Source organism: Cygnus olor, chromosome 6, assembly GCF_009769625.2.
Source record: "Cygnus olor isolate bCygOlo1 chromosome 6, bCygOlo1.pri.v2, whole genome shotgun sequence".
Taxonomy (NCBI): Eukaryota; Metazoa; Chordata; class Aves; order Anseriformes; family Anatidae; genus Cygnus; species Cygnus olor.
In genome coordinates this window covers 11,558,785-11,577,791 of record NC_049174.1, presented here as the reverse complement: position 1 = coordinate 11,577,791, position 19,007 = coordinate 11,558,785, and the positions used below count along the sequence as shown (strand labels likewise).

At 61.0% G+C, this 19,007-nt stretch overlaps 2 protein-coding genes across 39 annotated transcripts in view; one reads left to right on the top strand and one right to left on the bottom strand.

Moving 5' to 3' along the window:
* PCBP3 (poly(rC) binding protein 3) overlaps window positions 1–12,356 on the bottom strand; it is a 49,618-nt gene extending 37,262 nt beyond the window's left edge. For 29 of the 35 annotated variants that reach the window (XM_040561617.1, XM_040561625.1, XM_040561641.1 and 26 more), the window contains exons 1-4: window positions 12,317–12,356; window positions 10,059–10,132; window positions 4,254–4,334; window positions 3,437–3,541 (exon numbers count right to left, since the gene is read on the bottom strand). In XM_040561617.1, coding sequence (XP_040417551.1) covers window positions 3,437–3,511 — 75 coding nt within the window. In that variant the 5' untranslated portion in view covers window positions 3,512–3,541; window positions 4,254–4,334; window positions 10,059–10,132; window positions 12,317–12,356. Of the gene's footprint in view, window positions 1–3,431; window positions 3,542–4,253; window positions 4,335–10,058; window positions 10,133–10,399; window positions 10,497–12,316 lie in introns of those variants that run through there. The other 6 variants (XM_040561632.1, XM_040561634.1, XM_040561629.1 and 3 more) reach the window with 3 other exon arrangements.
* A 1,727-nt stretch (window positions 12,357–14,083) lies between these two features.
* SLC19A1 (solute carrier family 19 member 1) overlaps window positions 14,084–19,007 on the top strand; it is a 5,764-nt gene continuing 840 nt past the window's right edge. The window contains exons 1-5 of one of the 4 annotated variants that reach the window (XM_040561268.1): window positions 14,084–14,246; window positions 16,614–16,930; window positions 17,539–18,286; window positions 18,503–18,695; window positions 18,811–18,952. In XM_040561268.1, coding sequence (XP_040417202.1) covers window positions 16,697–16,930; window positions 17,539–18,286; window positions 18,503–18,695; window positions 18,811–18,952 — 1,317 coding nt within the window. In that variant the 5' untranslated portion in view covers window positions 14,084–14,246; window positions 16,614–16,696. Of the gene's footprint in view, window positions 14,247–14,846; window positions 15,169–15,262; window positions 15,353–16,613; window positions 16,931–17,538; window positions 18,287–18,502; window positions 18,953–19,007 lie in introns of those variants that run through there. The other 3 variants (XM_040561269.1, XM_040561270.1, XM_040561267.1) reach the window with 3 other exon arrangements.

Below are 19,007 nucleotides of genomic sequence, written 5' to 3'. Positions count from 1 at the left end.
AAGAAGGACCAAGAGGCTCAGTGCCTGGTAGATGGAGTACTGCACACTCCAGGTGGGGCTCCATCTGCTCCCACCACCACATGGCCATACCAGGCTCAAAGAACACTTCAAAGTCTCCCCCACAAATGGCTCCGAACCTAAAAACCATCCCAATCCTCGGGTACCCCAGAGGGATCCCCGAGGCCCCACAGAGCAACACAAGACACGCTGCCTTGCCCCAGCTAAGTGCTTCCCTGGGGAAAGCAGCTCTGAGCCATCCTGGACAAGACAGCTGTGGTTCATGTGCTAAGGATCTCCTGGCCTTCCCTCCGTGACCACTGGTCCCCCTGGCCTCATGCAGCCAGGCTCCAAGGGAACGTGAGCCCTGGGCATGCCCTGAGGTCCAGGAGCTGATTGAGCAGCACTGGAGCTTCTTTCTTCTGCCTGACTGGAGAAAATGAAATGTTGAGTTCCTTTTGCTTCTAGGTTTTTGGGTTCACACATGTAAATTAGGTGCTGTTCTTCTGCACCAGCCCACTGGAGTAAGGACACTCATTTTGAGGAGGAGAAAAGGAATTTCTGGAGCCCAAGACATACTGTTGTTTCTCCTATTGGCTCAAGCCCATAGTTTGGGCCAGTCAGAAGCTGCATTTGATGGCAATCTGAGTCCCACCTGACAAATCCTTCAACTATGCTGTCTTATGCCAATGATACAACTGTCCACCACCACTGCAAATGGAAGGCCCCGAGTGAACCCACCTCTGGCATCAACACTTGAATTTTAGCGATGTTGCTTCTGTGAAGTAGCTGACCCCAACCACCCTCTTGCCCAAGGGCTCGAGACCTTATTGTCTGTAGATAAGACCTAAGGCTCCTCGAGGAGCCATCTGAGATCAGACTCTGGTGAGGAAGCACAGCTCTGACCACCTCCAACCCATCCTGGTGTCACCACCACGTCCCACCCAGCCGCTGGTTCTTGGCCGTGGCTGTTCCCCAGAACGATGCTGTGCACGAGGACAGAGGCATCAGTTCAGTAGGGTTTTGACTGAAATCCTGCCTGGCTCGGAGGGTCACACTTCTCCAGCCAGACAACAGGACCTCTTACTCCAACATGAGCCGAGGGATAACCTTCCTTGCTATTGTGTACTCAGATGCAGACTACTCGGCCCAAAGCAGCGAGCTTGCCTCCCACCTAGCCCCGCAGTGCTCCTTCACGGCCCCCTCACCCTCCTCAGCAGTGCCCAGCCACATCTGGCCCCGAGTAATCTGCTGAATAATTATATAATAGGCAGGCAGGCAGAGAAATGATTTTAGGCTGCTCTGCTGATAGAAAGCAAGCTGGATTAAAAGATCAGAACAAGCAATACTTAGATTAAAATGGTTTGTTGTTTTCAGCTGCAGGAAATCCACGGCTAAAGCAAGGAAGATGCTGAAGGAAGATGCATCATCTTTCTTTCCCCCAGAAAAGTGCTTTCTATGTATTAGCTAAGGCAAGCTCTAGGTTTCCAAGCTATGCTCACGTTTTATTTCCCAGCATGTCAAACGCACGCACTTTTCTGGTTTGTATGGCATTTTATCTGAAGGCTCCTCCAAGAGCAGCGTGAAGATGCTTCCAGCCACGTTTTGCTCCGCAACCAAACCAAACACCACGAATTCCTTGCTTGCCTGTTACGACACCCAGACCCTCAGGTGTCACACGGCCACCAGCCCAACAGAAAATTCCCCCACCTACAAGAAACCTGCTCCCTGGCACCCAGAGTGGCCACTTGGCTCCTGCATCCGCGGCAGCTAGGCAGGACATGGGCATGGCCCCCACTGAAGCCTTTCCTGCCACGGCCGGAGCGGCTGGCGGACACCGTGCTCCTGGCTCCCAGCAAGGTCAGCGGCGTGGTGCTGAGCTCTGACAGATGGCTTTGGAAAGGCGTGAAGGGGAGAGCAGGGAAAAAGCAGTGCGAGAGGGACCATGCGAATGCGGCCGAGCCCTCTGCGGGGCACAGCGCTGGTCGCCTGCGGCCCAGATCAATGCCGTCAGCTCTGCCGGTTCACCTTCAAGTTTAGATTAAGCAGAAGGGTCAAACTGGGAAATCGTTTGCCATCAGCCAGCCTCATGCCACACCGTGGCCAGCTCTTCCCTTTGCCAGCACGGACACCTCTATGGGAGCACCTTGCCATCCCCTGGGCAGCTCTGCCCCGGCACCATCACTGCCCAAATGCAAGGTGGAACAGCAGCCAATTCTCAGTGCTAACTGGTCCCCCCAGGAAGGAGCCCTCTTTCAGGTTTCCCCAGTACCCTTTCAGGTTTCCCCAGTACCTACAGTGTTGCCAAAAAAGAGGTAGCACCTCCAAATTTAAAGGATGAAACACTGTTCCACCTTTTCTTGCTTTTCAGCAGCTACATTCTTTAAAAAAAACAAAAGCCACAGTTTCTGTCTTGCACCAGGCTGGGCACCAGGCTCTTCTCCCACTCGTGGATGCCAGGTTGGGGCTGTGGCACAGTCCTAGCAGAGGGGATGGGATTTCTGGCAGGGAAGGTGGGAAGGCAGAAAAGCAAGGCTGGAGACCTTCCTGGAGGAGGTGGGAGCTGCGGGATGCCATGATGTTCATCCAAATGATGCCTTAACAGCCACTTATTGCAGAAAAATGTCTTCACTAAGGCCAGAGGATAAACTGCACATGCCAGACAGACTGGGGCCATGAAAGCTTGTGGGAGGACAGTCTGGGGGCTTGGTCCCAGGCTGGACACACAGTCCAGCGAGGACGTGCCCTGGTTTTCCTTGGAGTTGGCTGTGGGCAGCCCTTCCCTGTGCTCAGGGGATGCCCCCAAGTGGGGAAGAGACAGAGCCCTTTTCGGGCAAATTCTGCCCCAGCTGCATCTTAGTGGGTCGCCTACAGCTCCCCTGAGAAATCCTCCTAACATTTTGTCCACTTATTCCAAACTTGACATCTTTTTGCAGGTACGAAGCACTGCTCTGGCAGATGTCTCCTGGGGTTTTGTGTGCAGAAAACAGCGTGTGTGCTAATCCCTGTTAGTGACCTGGGCACTTTTACCAGGAAAAGGAGAGGAGAGAGGTGGGTTTGTCAGATGCTACAGCATTTCTGCTTTATGGGGCTGTCTTCTCACCAAGAGATGCACGACCTCCTCTTTACTAATGGAAAATGTTGCCCTGCCATCCATTTGCAATAGTCAATGCCTGGGACAACATGACAGCCTCAGGCCAAAGCAGATCTATTTTAGTAACAAAAGCAGAGTGGCTGATGAACATGACTCCATCTCTGCTCTTCCCTGCTTAGCCCTTTAGCTGTATGACCAACATGTCAGAAAGTGAGCAGCCAAGTGCAACAGGGGTAGAGGCAGCAGGATGGGAGACCTCTGTGGCCACAGGACCGGTCAGGGGCTCCATGCGCTGACGGTACAGATGCGAAGACTTGGAAAGGGGCCGAGCGTGCCTTACCTTACCCTGCAGGCTGGCCTTGAGCTCCAGAGCGATTCCTCAGCAGGTCCGGGTCCGCCAGACAGGGGCATGCTGAGCATGGAGCAGGAGCCAGGGGCCGCGGCGGGAGCCTGTGGGGCCAGGCATGGGAGAGGTCAGGCATGGTGCAAGGGGGGTGTGCAGCCCCAGCCCAACGAGCAGAGGGATGAGGATCGGGCTAAAACACAGCACCCGGCCCCATGGGGTGAGCTGGAGGCTTCTCTCGCCACCCAGACTGGGAGCACCACCTTCAGGTTGTTTGTGGGGCAGGCAGCAAAGCCCGGCCTACATGTACTCAGAGCCCGCTTGGGCAGGTCCTGCCCCAGCAGCCACCGACCTGAAGGCATCAGAAGAGCTGGGTGGAGGAGCAGGACCCCAACAGGTGCCCCCATGGGGGTCGGGGCTCTGCTTCATCCAGAAATCAAACCACAAAGGCAAGGGAAGCAGTCCCACATGTTTCAGCAATGAGGGCACAGGGTTATTTTTATTGCTTCATTTTCGCTGCTGCTCCCAATAAGTTAACTGGGGCATGCATTACCCGTCAATACAATCAATCGAGCAGCCTGAGCAGTTAATAAGCTGAGTGCCAGAGGGCAGAAAAACCTCTCCACTGCCCAAAATGCTCTTTGAGCAGCGGGACAGGCAAGCTGCAGCCCCGATTTGTTTCTGGAGCTTGGGGCTGCTCTGAACGCACCAGGGCACCGACAGCTTTGCAGATGGAAACTGCTCCAGTGCCTGACCGTTCCTAGCGGATGGAAGCCACCAGCAAAGCCCTCCCAGCAGCAGTGTCGGGGTGCGACTCACCGTTGGAGGAGCAGCAGCAGCTGGCAGGGGGGGCGTGGGGCAGAGGGCTGGGGGTCAGCAGTGTGGGCAGCAGGGGAACACCTGGAAGAGAGCGTGACACCTCAGGACCCCGCGCACCCCTGAGGGCACCCCACCGACACAGGGAAGGAAAACAGCCCCGAGAAGGGGACTCCTCAGCAATTTTTTTTTTTTTTTTTGCTGGTCACCAGCTCCTCTGTTGAGAAAAGGAAGAAAAAAATGAAGCTCAGCTGCTGCTGTAGGTTGAATTGCCATGTAGGTCAAATCCCCAGCTCTCATACACTCGCTCTAGGTTACAAGTCCGTACCCTTTTATCAGCCCCACACCACAGCCATAGCACCATGTGCTCAGGTGTATGGAGAGGGGCCTGTTTCCAAAAACATTGCTGCTTGGGTTTTAGTTGGGTGTTTCCCCAGTGAGAGTTTATGGCCTAAGCTTGAAATCTCTTTTAGGTATTTCGGGGAGAAAGGCTATTGAGAATTCATGAGGAAAGAATGGTTTATTCGTCTTGCAGGCCCCGGCTTCCAGTTTAGCCCAAGATAAGTCTAAGCATCCAGGAAACGCTTCATTAAGGAGCTTGTCAGCAGTTTTCTTAATCAAATATCAGTCCATCTTCCAGCAGCTCTGCTTCTTGTTACGTGCATCACAGCCCTTCTGCCCAAACACTCACAAACTGCCAGGCAAGGCAAGCCCCTAACCATGGCAGGATGTGACCAATGCAAGTCAGTGGTTGTATTAAGAGGCAGCACCACAAGCTTACAGACAAGTGACATTTTGTTCTGCTTGCTGACTACCGTCCTCACCATCATCTCCCAAAGCCTCTCTCCAGCATAGCTAAAACCCCTGCACCTTGTACCAAGTCTGGCAATACAAGCAAAGGAATCATTTTTTTTCCTGATCGTTCCTCTCCACTGAAACACTCAATGGTGCCACAAGAAAGACACCAGCAAGCCTGCAATGCCAAATGTTTTCTTACCTACCAGCTCTCATGGACCAGATACCATTAGCAAATTTGGCCTCTGCTGCCCAGCTACAGGTCAGCAGTGCTCAAGGGGGGTCACCCAGGATGCTGAAGCATATTTGTAAGCAGCAGAGCTGTCCAGATCCCAGCAAAATCACACCTATTGCTCCCAGAAAAAAAAAAAAAAAAAAAAAGTACCTCAGGATACCATCAATACCAGCTTAGCAGCGCTGTTTCCTTGCTTGACACTACCTGTCTGTGCTGAAGACCTTGGCCATCGCATTCCTGTGCTCAAGAATTCTGCAAGACTCGGGCTTGAATGGTGGAATCACAGAGACATGGCCAAACGTTCTCCAAAGATAGTTTGACCTTGTGGCATGGAAAGAAGGCAGAGGGGAAGCACTGGTGTGTGCTGACACCTGCCTTGCCCAGCCCAGGGCACATTTTTGTGCTATGACTGTGACCACAATGCCTGCTCCAACACCCAGCCTACCTCTTCTGCAGACTGCAAACCCCCAAGAGCAGGCAGTGCACCACTATTTAATGACTAGTGCAAGCTGTCTGCACAGATGCCTCGAATAAAATCAGCCAGCCAAGCCTGATGTCCTCACCTGTGAGCACTCTGCGCCTGTAGTGCCACTTGCTTGGCCTGCCTTTGGGAGCATGGGTTCAGAGAGGGGCTTGCAGGCTTCCCCTTGCTGTGCTGAAGCCCCCCAGGGAAACCAAAGCCCCTGGGTAAAAGACTGGGGGGATGCACTGGTGGGGTTGGGGTGCTCTCCCCAGCACCTGAGCTGTAACACACCCCAGAAAGGGAACATCCCACTTTGTGTCGGAGGGGACCGGTGCCATGCTCCTGTCCGGGAGGGACACAGCAAGGACCTGCTTGGTCCTGCTGCTTGGGCTCCCAGTGGCACTGCTGAGCGCGAAGGGGAGAGAACAATCCTCCCCTGACCTGTGTTCCCATCACCCGGCTCGCTGTGTGTTTTACACAGACAGAGGCAATGATTTTAATGTCCCAGTGAACAAGCTGTCGGGACGCATCAGCCTCAGCAGGCAGGCTGCAGTGATGGCTTCTCCTCCCAGGCACTGCCTGGCAAGGAAAAACGAAGCGAGTGCCGCGCACGCATGCGTGCCACCGGTGCCCATTATTTCCCAGCCTTTTAATGAAGCATCCTCAGAAGCCACGTTCCTTGGGAGGGAAGGAAGGTGAGCACCTCCTGCAGAGGAGCCGCCAGGGGCAGGCAGGGTGGGCATGGGATGCAGGATGCAGCCGCCACCTGACATGATGGGAGCTGAGTGCTCTGAAGCCGTAAGAGCTGCGGCAGCGATGAGCTGAGAAAAGCCGTGAGCTACATGAGCTGAGCTGACATCTGCCCCCTGGGTGGGTGCCTAATGAGCGGAGACATTGTCCATTTGGGGAGGCGAGGTGAAGGTAAAAGACTTCCCGGCTGACACCTTGCAGTCTCCATCGGTGCTGCTGGTGAGAGGGCCGTGGAAGGGGAGCGGAGGTGGGGGCCAGCACCCGGCAAGTGGGATGGGGACGGCACTGCTGTCTCAGCATCTCATCACCGTGTCCCCTGCCCGGAGCTCCCCTCTTTGCAATTTTCTGCCTCGTTACTGAGTGGAAAGAGAAACAAGCACTTTCTGAGCACGGCCCAACTGGGAGCATCTTCATGGGGGGTGGATGCAGCCCCACACCTGCTGAAAATGCATTGGTGTGGGGAGAAGAGGTGCCCAGGGCGGTGCTGTGCCACCCTGCTCCCAGCCAGGGTCTGGGCATGGGCAAAGGCTCCAGTGTCCTGCATCCCCCCGTGCTCTCCACACTGCATCGGTGCCGCAGCAGCACGGGTGCGGGACAGCACTCAGCGAAGCCCCAGCATCACCCGCCAGCCCCCCGGCACTTCCACAAACCCAGTTCAGTCAGTCCCTATAAATCCAGCGAGCCCACCTGTCACGAGCTCTCCTCTAGCTTACCTCCAGCCTCTTTGCTACCCGCCACCTTCCACGGTGCCTGGTGACGAGATGGGAGTGATGGAGCGGGAGAGAGGAGAGCCCGTCGTCGCTCCTCTCGCTCTTCACCTCCAGAAAACACGTCTCTAAGATACTTGTGAGCCAGAACCCCCCCAGTTTATCCCCAAAGCCCCGTCAGGCACTGCAGGTCTGCCTGCAAAGCCCATTTCTCTCCCTCTGCAGACGATGCTTTCTCCCCTGCAGCCTGCCCCCCACCTACCTCTTCCCCCTTGGCCAAGGGGGTTTTAACGGGCACCCACCTCCCTGAAACTGCCTCCCACCCCTTGAGCACCCCCATGGCCTTCTACATGCTCACAAAAGCTTAAAATACAGAGCCATCCCTGCTGCCGCTCCAGTTTTCACTGGCCAAGTCACACCAGAACAGCTCCGGGGGCTCACTCCCAGGCTTTGCCTCTCATTGCTCTCTGCTAACCAGCAAAAAAAGCCGCGGGGCACCCGCAAACTGCAGGAAACCATCGCAGAGGGCTGTGCGGAGGTCAGGCTGGCAGCCACATCCCAGCAGCCTGCTGTCTCTGGCGTGACCTGGCACCTGGACATTTGCCCCACATCCCGCCCCACTTGTAGGGCAGCTGCTTGCAGCCCGTGCGTTGGCAGCGGCACTGCAAAACCCCAGGAGGAAACCCCAGCGTGGGGACAGCCACCAGGCTCCTCCCCGGCACCCGCGGCCCCGCCGGGCTGAGCAGATGGAGCGGCTGCAAATCCCCATAAGCCAGGGCAGGGGACTAATCTTTTAGAGGAAAAAATGGGTTGGCGAGGGGGATGCTCAGCTTTTTGCCTTTCCCTCCCTCCTCAGGCCAAAGCCAGTGGTGTTTTCAGAGCAAGGTGAACCAAAACAGTGCCGGCAATGCCCAGCTGGGACATTTGCACTGTGCAGTCCCCAAAGCCTTGCGGTCGCTGTCAGCACCTTGCCCGGGGACGTGCTGCGTCCCTGACACCCGCGGACATCAGCCACCATTATCAGTCTTGTTTTACCTGGCAGGGTAAGGAAGCAGCAGAGCAAAAGGTGTCTCTGCAGGTAGCTGGGAGAGGACCCTCAGCTCTGCCTCCCTCCTCCAGGTGGGACTTATGCCACTGTTTCCTTGCCGTTTCTCTCGGTTTATGCCAGCACCAGCCCAGAAACAGCCTTGGGACGAGCCCTGCACTGTGCAGAGGAATCCAGACTCCTTCCTTTCTTTTGTGGGAGGGTGTGGGTTAGGTCCATTAAACAGGGCTATTTGGGGTCATCCACAGGGCTATTTGGGGACCCCCAGCGCAGAGCCCACCTGCAATAAAATGTCCTGGGAGAGATGGGGACTGCCCCACAGGCACCATGGCCATCGAAGCCATGCAGCACAGATGGGAGGCTTCACGTCCCTCACTTGCCCATCACCCACCAAAATCTGTCCCCCCTGGAGGGGTAACACATTTACAGATGGGGAAACTGAGTCACGGAGCTGTCTGCAGGTGTAGGAGTGGAGGGCACAGGGGGATAGAGCCGGGGAAGGGGAGGAGAGGGTGGCAGTGCCAGGGGAGGGGTACTATGAAAGAAGGTGGCATCTCCAGCACGGCTCGGCTGGGAGATTTGGCTCTTTTCTCCCGAGGAAAGGCAGTGGTGCAGGTGCGTGGTCTCCTCAGAGCTGATAGGGATTCTGGGGCTGTTTCTCTGCACCTCGCCATGCACTCACCATCCTTCCCAACACAGCCCCGCACGTCCTGCAAGATCTCTCTCCTGATGCTGGGCATCCCCGAGGCATCCTCCTCCTCCCGCTGCCCTGCCCTGGAGGGGCAGCCAGCCCCCGGAGTCACAGAGCATGCCGAGCAGCTGCATCAGGAGTATCTTCCCCAAAGCTGACAGATGTCATAAATGTCAGGATTGTGCCTGCTGTTTTTTGGCACTACAGTTCCCCAAGCTGCCTGCCTGCCTCCAGGTGCATTGCATGCAGCAGCCAAGGCCACCACAGCCCCATGGAGCAGCCAGCGGCACCTTTCCAGGGAAGGGTCTTTTTTCAGGGATACCCCAGGGTCTGCTTTCTACAGCTCCCCAAAATATTGCCTTTATGTTGTCTGTCACGTAAAAGCCTTTAAACAGTGAATTATTTTGGTGTTTGAACAAAGGACAGAATCATGGAGTGATTTGGGCTGTATCTCCGGAGGTCTCTGGTCCAGCTCACGCCCTGAGCAGGATAACATCATGCTGATTGAAGCTGTGTCCAGCTGGAATTATTTTACCCTGAAAGCTCAAAAATTTGTGTGAATTCCTGAGCACAGATGCTGGCACAAAGCTGAGCAAGAGCAGTTCTCCCGAAACGCATAAAAAAGAGGTGAGTTTCGGTTTGGGACATGTCCCTTCCAAGCCAGAGAGACGCGGAGGGCGCAGCCCTGACGTGGACCTGCCACCTTTTGTTTGACACCATCCCCAAGGCAGACATCAGCCCTGCTCCGTCCCGCAGCCAGGAAGGGCTCAGCGGCAGCACTAGATGGCAACCCAGCACCGTCGAGCAGCCCAGCTGCGCCTAGGCTGAAGCTTATTCATCCCTTTTCCAGTATTCAGGGAGATGGCAGCAGCCCGGTCCTTCCCTCCTGCCTAGGATCTCAGCCCGTGCACAGCCACTTCCCAAAGCCCTCGCCTCGATCGTTTTGGGAGCACAATGGGCTGAGCTGTCTCTGCCTGGGCTCGAAACCCAGCCGTGCTGCAGCAGGGACCTCACCATAAATCACCCCACCAGGGCAGGGGCATGCCTGCCGGCCTCGTGGCACGGAGTGGCCCGGCCCTGGCCTTCCCTCCAGCCTCCCCCGTGTCTCTGCTCCCCGCTTACCCCCGGGGATGGTCCCCAGCACGGCGCGGCGCGGAGACACATCTGGCGGCGTTAGGTCTGCGGCGCCTCGTGCCCTGCGGACGACAGGGAGGGGAGTTCAGGCTTGGAGGAAGCATCCCCCCTTCACCAGCCTCCAGTCCGGGGTCTGCAGCCCGAGCAGGCAGAAGTGATGCTGGTAGCGGGTGAGAAAACCCCGCCAGCCCGAAGGGAGGGATGCTGGGCAGCACCCAGTGCTGCCTCTCTGCAGGACGGGTGGGTGCTGCACCCCGACCCCCCGGGGACAGCCCCCTGCTTGCACCCCGGGGGCCCTCAAGGCGTCTGCATTTTCAGGAAGCCATCACCTTGCGCCCGCCCACCGCTGGCTTGGGGAAGTCAGCACAACAGGTTTGCTGCTCCTCGGCGGTGGCGGCGGCGGCAAGGGAGCGTGAGTCATCCTCCAGCCTCTGCCCTTGAAAGCCAGCCAAGGCGTAAAAGCTTTTACCGCACCCTGATGCAAAGCAGCCAGCAGCAGGACACCCGAGACAAGCTCCGGGGTTAACCCCTTCTGGTGAGACGCCAGCTCCAGGGCCCTCAGACATCGCCACGAGGGCTGTCTGCACCCCAGGGACAAAGCCGCCCTCCTGGGGAGGGGACGCATGCAGGGCCCCAGCGATGGGTGGCAGGAAGCCCTGGCAGAGCAGTGACAAACCCCCAGAAACTGCCAGAGATGGGTAAATTAGAGGTCAGAGCCACAGAGAGGCGTTGAGCATCCCAACCCCAGCAGAGCAGTGCGGGGAACCCCAGCCTGGTCTGGCTGGCTGGGGGCTTCGGGCTAGGGGCGAGGATTTGCTGGACAAACAGGCAGAAGCAACCCCAAAAATAAGGCAGACACTTCACAGTGCTTCATTTTGTTGTTTTCTAAGGAAAACATTTGATTCTATCACTTCCAAGTATCACCCCCTGGCCACGGCTCCCCAGCAGTGGGCACAGCCTCGACGGGCCTTCCCCAAAGCGGGGGGACCTGCCTCCTGGAAATGCTGTCCCACAGCAATGTGGTCACTCCTGGAGGGAAAAGCCAGCTCCTTTGGGGACACTCGGAGTTTCTGTGATAAGAAGGAGCTAGAAAAGAGGGGCCACGGTGGGGTGAGAGCCTGCCTGTGAGGGGCTGGAAAGGGAGGGGGAAGCGCTACGTGTTCCCCTCCCGAGGCTCTCTGCAGGGCCAGCTTGGGGACCCCATGCAGGCAGCAGCGCCTGCAGTGCCCCGCTGCAGCACACGGGGGCTGGCACACCCACGGGTGGGTGGGAGTGGGCTTCAGCCCCGAAATGAGCCCATGCTCTCCTGGGGCCTCTGCACAGCCCAGGGAAACAAGACGGGGTCCTGGCTGCACCCGGAGCGTAAGGGCTGAGCATCTTCTGACCCACCCCGAGGGCGCTGGCACTGGTTTTGGCACCTGCCTGGAACTGCGTGGCAGAGCTGCACCTCCACAGTTTAAACACAAGTTCGGGCAGGGGTTTCCCCATCACATCCTCCCAGATGGAAATAAATCCTCCTGGAAAGCGCGGGTTAGCTCACAGGGATTTGGGGTGCCTTCCTCACCTCCCACAGGGCTCTCCATCCCCAGGGCTGTGACCCCGGGACGCGGGGCTCTGCGCCATTCCCGGGGGGCCATGCAGCATCCGCACCGGGGTGGGGACGCTCTGCAGCGCTGCGGCCGACAGAGGAGGCGGGATGCCCGACCTCCTAGGGCGCTCGGAGACGTGTGCTCCAAAAAACAGGGGTCCAGGCCCTCTTCCTCCCCCCTGCGCCAAGGCCTGGGCAGCATTGGCCTCAGCTGTGGGTGCGGCGAGGAGTTTGCTCGGCAGGCACTTGGAGATGCAGAGCGGGGGGCTCGATGTGCCTTTGTTGCCCACCCGAAAAGCAGCAGCACAGCATCCCTGCCACCACCCGTTGCAGGGCCCACGCGTGCTTCCCCCTGCAGCGGCGTGGGGACAGCGCTTTGGGGCTTGTTTGGAGCTGCCCTCGCCGAGCCAAGCAGCGTGCCGGGATGGGATCCGGGGCCAGCAAACTCCGAGCGAGCGGGAGGTGGCACGGCCCCGGCGGGGACACAGCGGGGCCGGGGGTCGGGGACACCTTCCCCGAGCAGTGCTGCCCGGGGAGGGCATCCTCGTCCCGGCAGAAAGCAGGGGGCTGCCCCCGCACCTTGCCCACGGGGGACCCGCCACCCCCAGACCCGGCACCCCCGGGGGAGCAAAGTCCCGGGGAAGGGGGGAATTCCTACCTGCCCCCCGGACGGACGCACGGACGGACGGACGGACGGACGGAGCGACGGCCGGGCGGACTCTGGAGAGGCGGGGAGGGCTGGGGGCTGCCGGGGGCAGGGGCAGGGGCAGGAGGGGCCGGGAAGGGAGGAGAGGGGCAGGGGAGCGGGGGGGGGAGGCTGGGGAAGGGGCCGGGGGGAGGCGGCCGGGCGCGGCTGGGCTGGCTCCGAGCGCGGCGGCAGCGGGAGCTGGGTGCGCCCTGCCCGGCCCCGCAGGCCCTGCCCACCCCGGCGAGCTGAGCCCCCCCGTCCTGCCGCTCTGCCTGCCCGCTGCATGCCCGGCCCTCCCCTCCCTGCCTCCCGGGGACCGCCACCGGCAGCCCGGCAGGGCAGCGGGGTACGCCGGCCCTTCGCTCCCGGGGGGTGCCGACCCGTGCTGATGGAGCCGGGGGTGCCCCCGCTCCCCTGGGAGCTGGTGGTGGTGGGGCGATGCTGCTGAGAGCCGGCCGCTGGGCTGACTGGGTGGGGGGCACGGGCGGTGCTGCAGAGGGTCCCACCAGCGTCCCCAGGGCGCTGGTGTGTCCCCGGCTGGTGCAGGGAGCACGCACCCGGGGGATCCTGATCCCAGGTCCTGCAGCACGGAAGACCCATAGAACGGCTCGGGTCAGAAGGGACCTTAAAGGTCATCTAACTCCAACACCCTGCCATGGGCAGCGATGCCACCCAAGGGAGGGACCTGGCCCTTACAGATAACCAACGGCCCCAACAGGCCTCTCTCATCTCTTTCAAAGGGACGAGGTAAAACAAGAACTCCCCGGGGAAGCCTCTGTGCAAACCCCAATTTCTCCCGGGCTGCTGTTCAAGCCATCACACAGCACCGTGGCAAAGCCAGAGCCCTGGCTGCAGGAAGGGCAGGGGACGGGGGCTGCCTGGCAGGGGATGCACCCACCCAGCACGTCCCACACCTAAACAACACATCCCGGCTCTGTCTGCTTGGCTGAGAAAAGGAGGGGAAAAAAGCTAGGCAACTAAATTTAGCAGGGGTTACTGGGACATCCCCACGGGAGGCCCCTGGGTGCAAAGGGGTCTGCCCCCCCCAGGCTGGGTGCTGTGGGGCACGGGGGCTGCAGCAGTGCCCAGACTGGGCCCCCAGTTCCGTGCTGCCAGGCGGGTGCAGGGGTATAAATATTTCAGCGGAGTAGCCGAGGCCTGTCAGGTCGCATTTGCTTCTGGCAGAGTAACTGCGAGGGAAGGGGGCGGGAGGATGCTCTCCGGCTCTCTCCTGCGTCATGTCCCAGGAGAGGGGGCACAGGGGGGGCACCAGCCCCGGGTCCTGCTCCTGGGGGGGGTCTCCACCTCCTCCTCGTTCGCCTCTAAGCGTGCTCTTGCCTCCGGGCCCGGTGCAGGGCCATGGTTCGGTTCCTGCTGTGCTGACACCCGGGTCTCACCCCATTGATGCCCCTGGGGGCTGCTGGGGGCAGACACGTCCATGCCCCCGGCACCGTGCGGGCAGCAGCGCAGGCAGAGCTGTCCTGCAGGCTGGCAACGCAGGGGGCAACGTTTGGGAAATGCCCGTTTCTGGCTTTCTCCGGGTGATGCTGCCAGAGATGGGGCTTTGCACATAGCCCCGTTTATAGGGTTACCGGTATGCCATGACCAGCCCGGAGGCCACGGCGGGTGGACGCCACGGTCCGGGGACAGCGGTGGCTGGGGAGGGGACAGGGGAGCCCTGCCCTCCTGCTTCCTCCTCCTCTTCCTCTCGTCTCCTCCTCCCCTTCCTCCTGCCCTCTGCACCCTGGGGCTTGTAGTCCCTTCGCCGCCGCGCACATGGGGCGCGACTACATTTCCCGAGGGACCCCCAAATCCTCGTCCTCCTCTTCCTACTCCTCCTCCTCTCCCGCTCCGGCGGCAGCGGGCCGGCCCCGCCGCCCCGATGCCCGCCGCCCCGCAGGTACGGCCGGGCACCCCCATCGCCCTCCTCTCCCTCGCGCACCCCAAATCCCCCCCGCTACCCGAAGTAGTCCCCCCTGCCCCAACGGAGCGCCCCAGAGGGGTTCCTTCGGCGGGGGCTTTTGGGGGAGCTTTCCCCTCTCCCCTTGCGCAGGTCCCCCCGGACCGTGCCCCTCGCGCCCCCCGTGTCCCCCGGCCAAGGTCACCGGGCGATGACTCCTGCCGGCCCTGCACCTGCGGGCAGAGCCGCTTGGCTCGGGGGAGGGCTCCGGGGGGCTGCTGGGGGTCCCCCGAGCCGGGAGCATCCCGCGGGGCCCCCTCGTGCGTGGCGCTGGGGGGATGGAGCCGGGGCTGGGGGCTGCGCGGAGCGGTGTCCGTGCGTCCTGCCATCCCCGCGGGGACGGCGACACGGGTGTGAGCAGTCAGTGCAAGGGGACCAGCATCCTCCTGGATGGAGCTCAGCCCCTGCAAGGCGCACGGCGAGCACCTGCTCCCTGCGGGAAGCAGCCCCGCGGGGTGGGCAGCGGGTGCTGGAGGGGGTGGCCGGCCACATCGGCAGCCCAGCGCCGTGACGAGCCCGAGCCGGGGCAGAGTCCAGGCTGCCCGGGCGCTGGGGACGCGGGGCGGGCGCTGCGGGGGGTTTTGCCACTCGCCCCTTGCTCTCCGTGTCTTCGTCCCGCCATGCGTGGCGTGGTGCGGGCGCTGGAGGGCTGTGGGTGTTGGAGCACCGCGCTGCGAGCCCCAGCCCCGCTCCCTGGGCTCTGGGTGCCGGGTGGGCCTCAGGAAACACGCTGATCCCTTGAGGAATGTCAGGCGTGCTGGAGCAAGCGAGGGCTTGTCGTGCCGCCGGCTTAGTTTCCCTAATTCTGCGTCTGCTTGAGATTAACGGCGTACCCCGGGCTCCGCGTGTGCCTGTGTAAGAGGTAGGTAGGGGCTGTTTGCACAGCTGTGGGGTCTGGGCACGATGCTGAGTCACCAGCGCTGAAAACCCACAGGAACGCGACTGACGGGCGAGTCCTGGTGCCGACGTCGGGACCTCTCCAGCAGGGCAAGCCCAGGCCTCGCCGTGCAGGGTGGCACGGGCTGGGACGGGCTGCGGACCCGCGGGTATTTGGGGCCAGGGTGTTTGAGCAACCGCGATCGGTTGTTCCACAATTCGCGGGTCATCGGGTTTGTAGACCGTGGTACGGCGGCATGTGGGTTTTTATCGCTCGACGAGTGCTGCCATTGAGGCGTGGGAGGGAGGGAGAGGTGCTGCGAGGGCACCGGGGTGTGGGGCTGTCTCCGGCCGAGCACGACGTCTGCTGCGGGGGCGAGGAGGGGAAAGGAATCTCACCCCCCCCCCCCCGGGTAGCTGCGGGCCCCTCTTCTTTTTCGGTTTTGCACATCCCCTCCCTTGTTTGGGTTTGAAAGGCCGGAAGGAAGGGGAACCACGGGTGTTCTTGGTGAAGATGAATAAGTAGCAAAATCCCGCGTCTAGGAAGACAAAAGCAGACAGGGAAAGGGCATTTTGGGGTCAGGGATGTTACAGGAGGAGAGTGGGGAGCTGTGGGGCCGCATGGGATGGAACGAGTGGGCTCGTTGGGGACAGCCTGGCTGGGAAAGCAGCTCCTGGATGTGCTTTCCAAAAACTTGGACGCTCATCCAGGGCCCTGCCTCCCCCAGCCCCATCCCGTGACTGCTAATCGGGCCTCCTGCTTTCCCACTGCCAGATTCAGGGATTTGAGCATTTAATCCTCCATCAGACCGTGAACCTCGTGACAGCCCCAGGGCATTTCTCGCTTCTCCCTGGCCGCTGCCGATGGATGGCCTGAGCATCGCACCCTGGCATGCCTGCAGGCACCGCGTGCGGCAGGGGAAGCCGCCTGCCTCCGGTGCCACGAAAGCCTCAGCTAACGTACAGCACGGGCAGCCCCGTGCTGGGCACATGTTAACTCAGTTATTTTGTGCTCGGCTGGGGCTGGCACTGCCCATTCTGTACCTCTGAGCCTGGTGCTCGGCTGTCTTGCCCTCCCCAGCCCCTGGGAAAACGTGCTGAGCAGCTCGGCCCAAAGGGGAGCTTTGCTCTGGGGAGGGGGAAAAACCCCCCTGGCTTTAAAACAGGAGAGAAGGGAGGTGGCGTGGGTGGGGGAGGATGGGCAGCCCACTGCAGAGCAGCGCGACGCGTGCATCCGTCAGATCTTTATGTGTGCTTTGAAAACACCGCCCGAACTGGAGGGCCTCCTTCTGCAAAAATAAAGGTTTTTTTTGATCTCTGCGGGCTCCCAATGTTGCAAGAACATCTCCCGGGGCGAGAAGGTAGTGGTATTTATTTGCGTTACTATTACGGAGGAGTTTGATCCTGTGCCAAACGCTGCTCTCTCCCCAGAAGCTGCAGCAGCGTGTCCTTCGATGTGCCGAGGAGTGCCTGCGGCCGGAGAGGAGCAGCCTGGCGCGGCAGTGCCCGTGTAGATGACAGTGTCGGGGCGAGAGCTGCCGTCCCACCGCAGCGCTGCCCGGGCCGCCACCGCCATGCCCAAGCAGGATGATGGCAAGAAGCTGCCCTCGGAGATGGCGCCGGACCAGCGCTGGAAGCTGCAGGTCTTCTACCTGTGCTTCTACGGGTTCATGACGCAGATCCGGCCCGGGGAGAGCTTCATCACCCCCTACCTGCTGGGGCCCAACAAGAACTTCACACGGGAGGAGGTGAGTTGTGCTTCTCCCTCCAGCGCACCCCGTTTTGGCCATGGGCACCCAGGGGCCAGCCAGAGCATCCCCCCACCTGACTGGGGTGCCGAGGACATCCCACGGCAGCTCTCAGCCCCGTGATTGAGCAGTGCTGGTGGAGAGCAGGGTGGCTGAATGCCCAGTGGTACAGGGTTGGGTGGCTGCTCTCCCCCCTGCACGCCTGGAAAGTGCTTTTTGGGGTGCAAGGAGCTTGGCAGGGCAGGAGCCGGGGCACTGCTGGGCTGGGTGTCCCCCCCACCGTGCCAGCTGGGGGTGGGGGGGACCCCGAGATGCATGGCCAGGGAGGGGGCAGCGCCGGGGCCTCTGGCAGCGAGGGGGTTAGGCGAGGATCCCCCCTACCAAGCAGTGCTGGCCCCACTCCCAGCCGCCGTGGGAACGCCATGTTCCTGGCGCAGCAGGGGGCCGGGGCTCAGCCCGGCCCCTGGCCGAGTGCACAGGGGCCAAATTCCTCCCGAGGAGGGGTCCCAGCCCCACACTCCTCCTCTGGGCTGGCAGCACCCACCAGGGCCACGTCTCCTGCCCGGTGGCGCTGCGCCCTGCACTCAGCCTCCCTCCGTGCTCCGCAGGTGACCAACGTGATCACGCCGGTGCTGAGCTACTCCTACATGGCGGTGCTGGTGCCCATCTTCCTGCTGACAGACTACCTGCGCTACAAGCCAGTGCTGGTGCTGCAGAGCCTGAGCCACATCTCCATCTGGCTGCTGCTGGTGCTGGGCACCTCCGTCCTGGCCATGCAGCTGATGGAGTTCTTCTACGGCGTCACCATGGCCGCCCGCATCGCCTACTCCTCCTACATCTTCTCCCTCGTCGCCCCGTCCCGCTACCAGCGCATGGCCAGCTACTCCCGCTCCGCCGTCCTCCTGGGCGTCTTCACCAGCTCGGTGCTGGGGCAGCTCTGCGTCACGCTGGGCAGCGTCCCCTTCCTCACCCTCAACTATGTCTCCCTGGGCTTCGTCACCTTCGGCCTCCTCCTCACCCTCTTCCTGGAGCGGCCCAAGCGCAGCCTCTTCTTCAACCGGCCCGAGGCGGCCTGCGACGGGGCTGCGCCCACCGAGCTGGACAAGATGGCCGGGGGGAACGGCGGCAGGGCGGCGGGGGGCTGGCAGGAGATGGTGCTGTGCCGCATGCTGCGGGAGGTGTGCGCCCTGGCCAAGCAGTCCCAGCTCCAGCTCTGGTCCTGCTGGTGGGTCTTCAACTCGGCCGGCTACTACCTGGTGATGTACTACGTGCAGATCCTCTGGAACGAGATCTACCCGGCCAGGGACAACCGCCGGGTGTACAACGGCGGGGTGGACGCCGCCTCCACGCTGCTGGGTACGCTGTCCTCTTGGGGATACTGGGGCCGGGGGGGACGTGGGGTGGGAGCACCTCCATCCTGCTGCACGCCCTGGGGAAGGCAGTCTTAACACTGCTTTACGCAGTGCAGTATCAGGGAGGTGGCAGCGGTAGGCTTGAGGGCATGACGCAGGAGCAGCATCCTGTGGGGGTGGGAGTTCATGGTGTCCCCTGTGCGTGTCCCCCACCCCCCAGGGGCCATCGCCTCCTTTGTGGCCGGCCACGTGAAGATCCGCTGGGCGCTGTGGTCGGCGCTGGTGATCGGGTTGGTGACGGCCGTCCAGGCGGGGCTGCTGATGCTCATGAACACCACCAGCAACATCTGGCTGTGCTACGCTGCCTACGTCCTCTTCCGTGGCTCCTACCAGTTCCTGGTGCCCATCGCCATGTGCGTGGTACCCCGACCCCTCCTGGGAGGGTTTTGGGGTGCGTGGGGGGCCGGCTCTTGCTGCCATCCCCCACTGGTGGCTGGGCCAGCGCTCACCACCCTCCCCATCTCCCAGTTTCCAGATTGCTACCTCCCTTTCCAAAGAGCTCTGCGCGCTCGTCTTTGGGGTCAACACCTTCTTTGGCACTGTGCTGAAGACCATCATCACCATCATCGTGGCCGACAAGAGGGGCTTGGGCCTCTCCGTGCATCCCCAGGTAGGGCACCGAGGAGGGCCGGGGTCCCATGGCACGGGAGGAGGGGCGCAGGAGG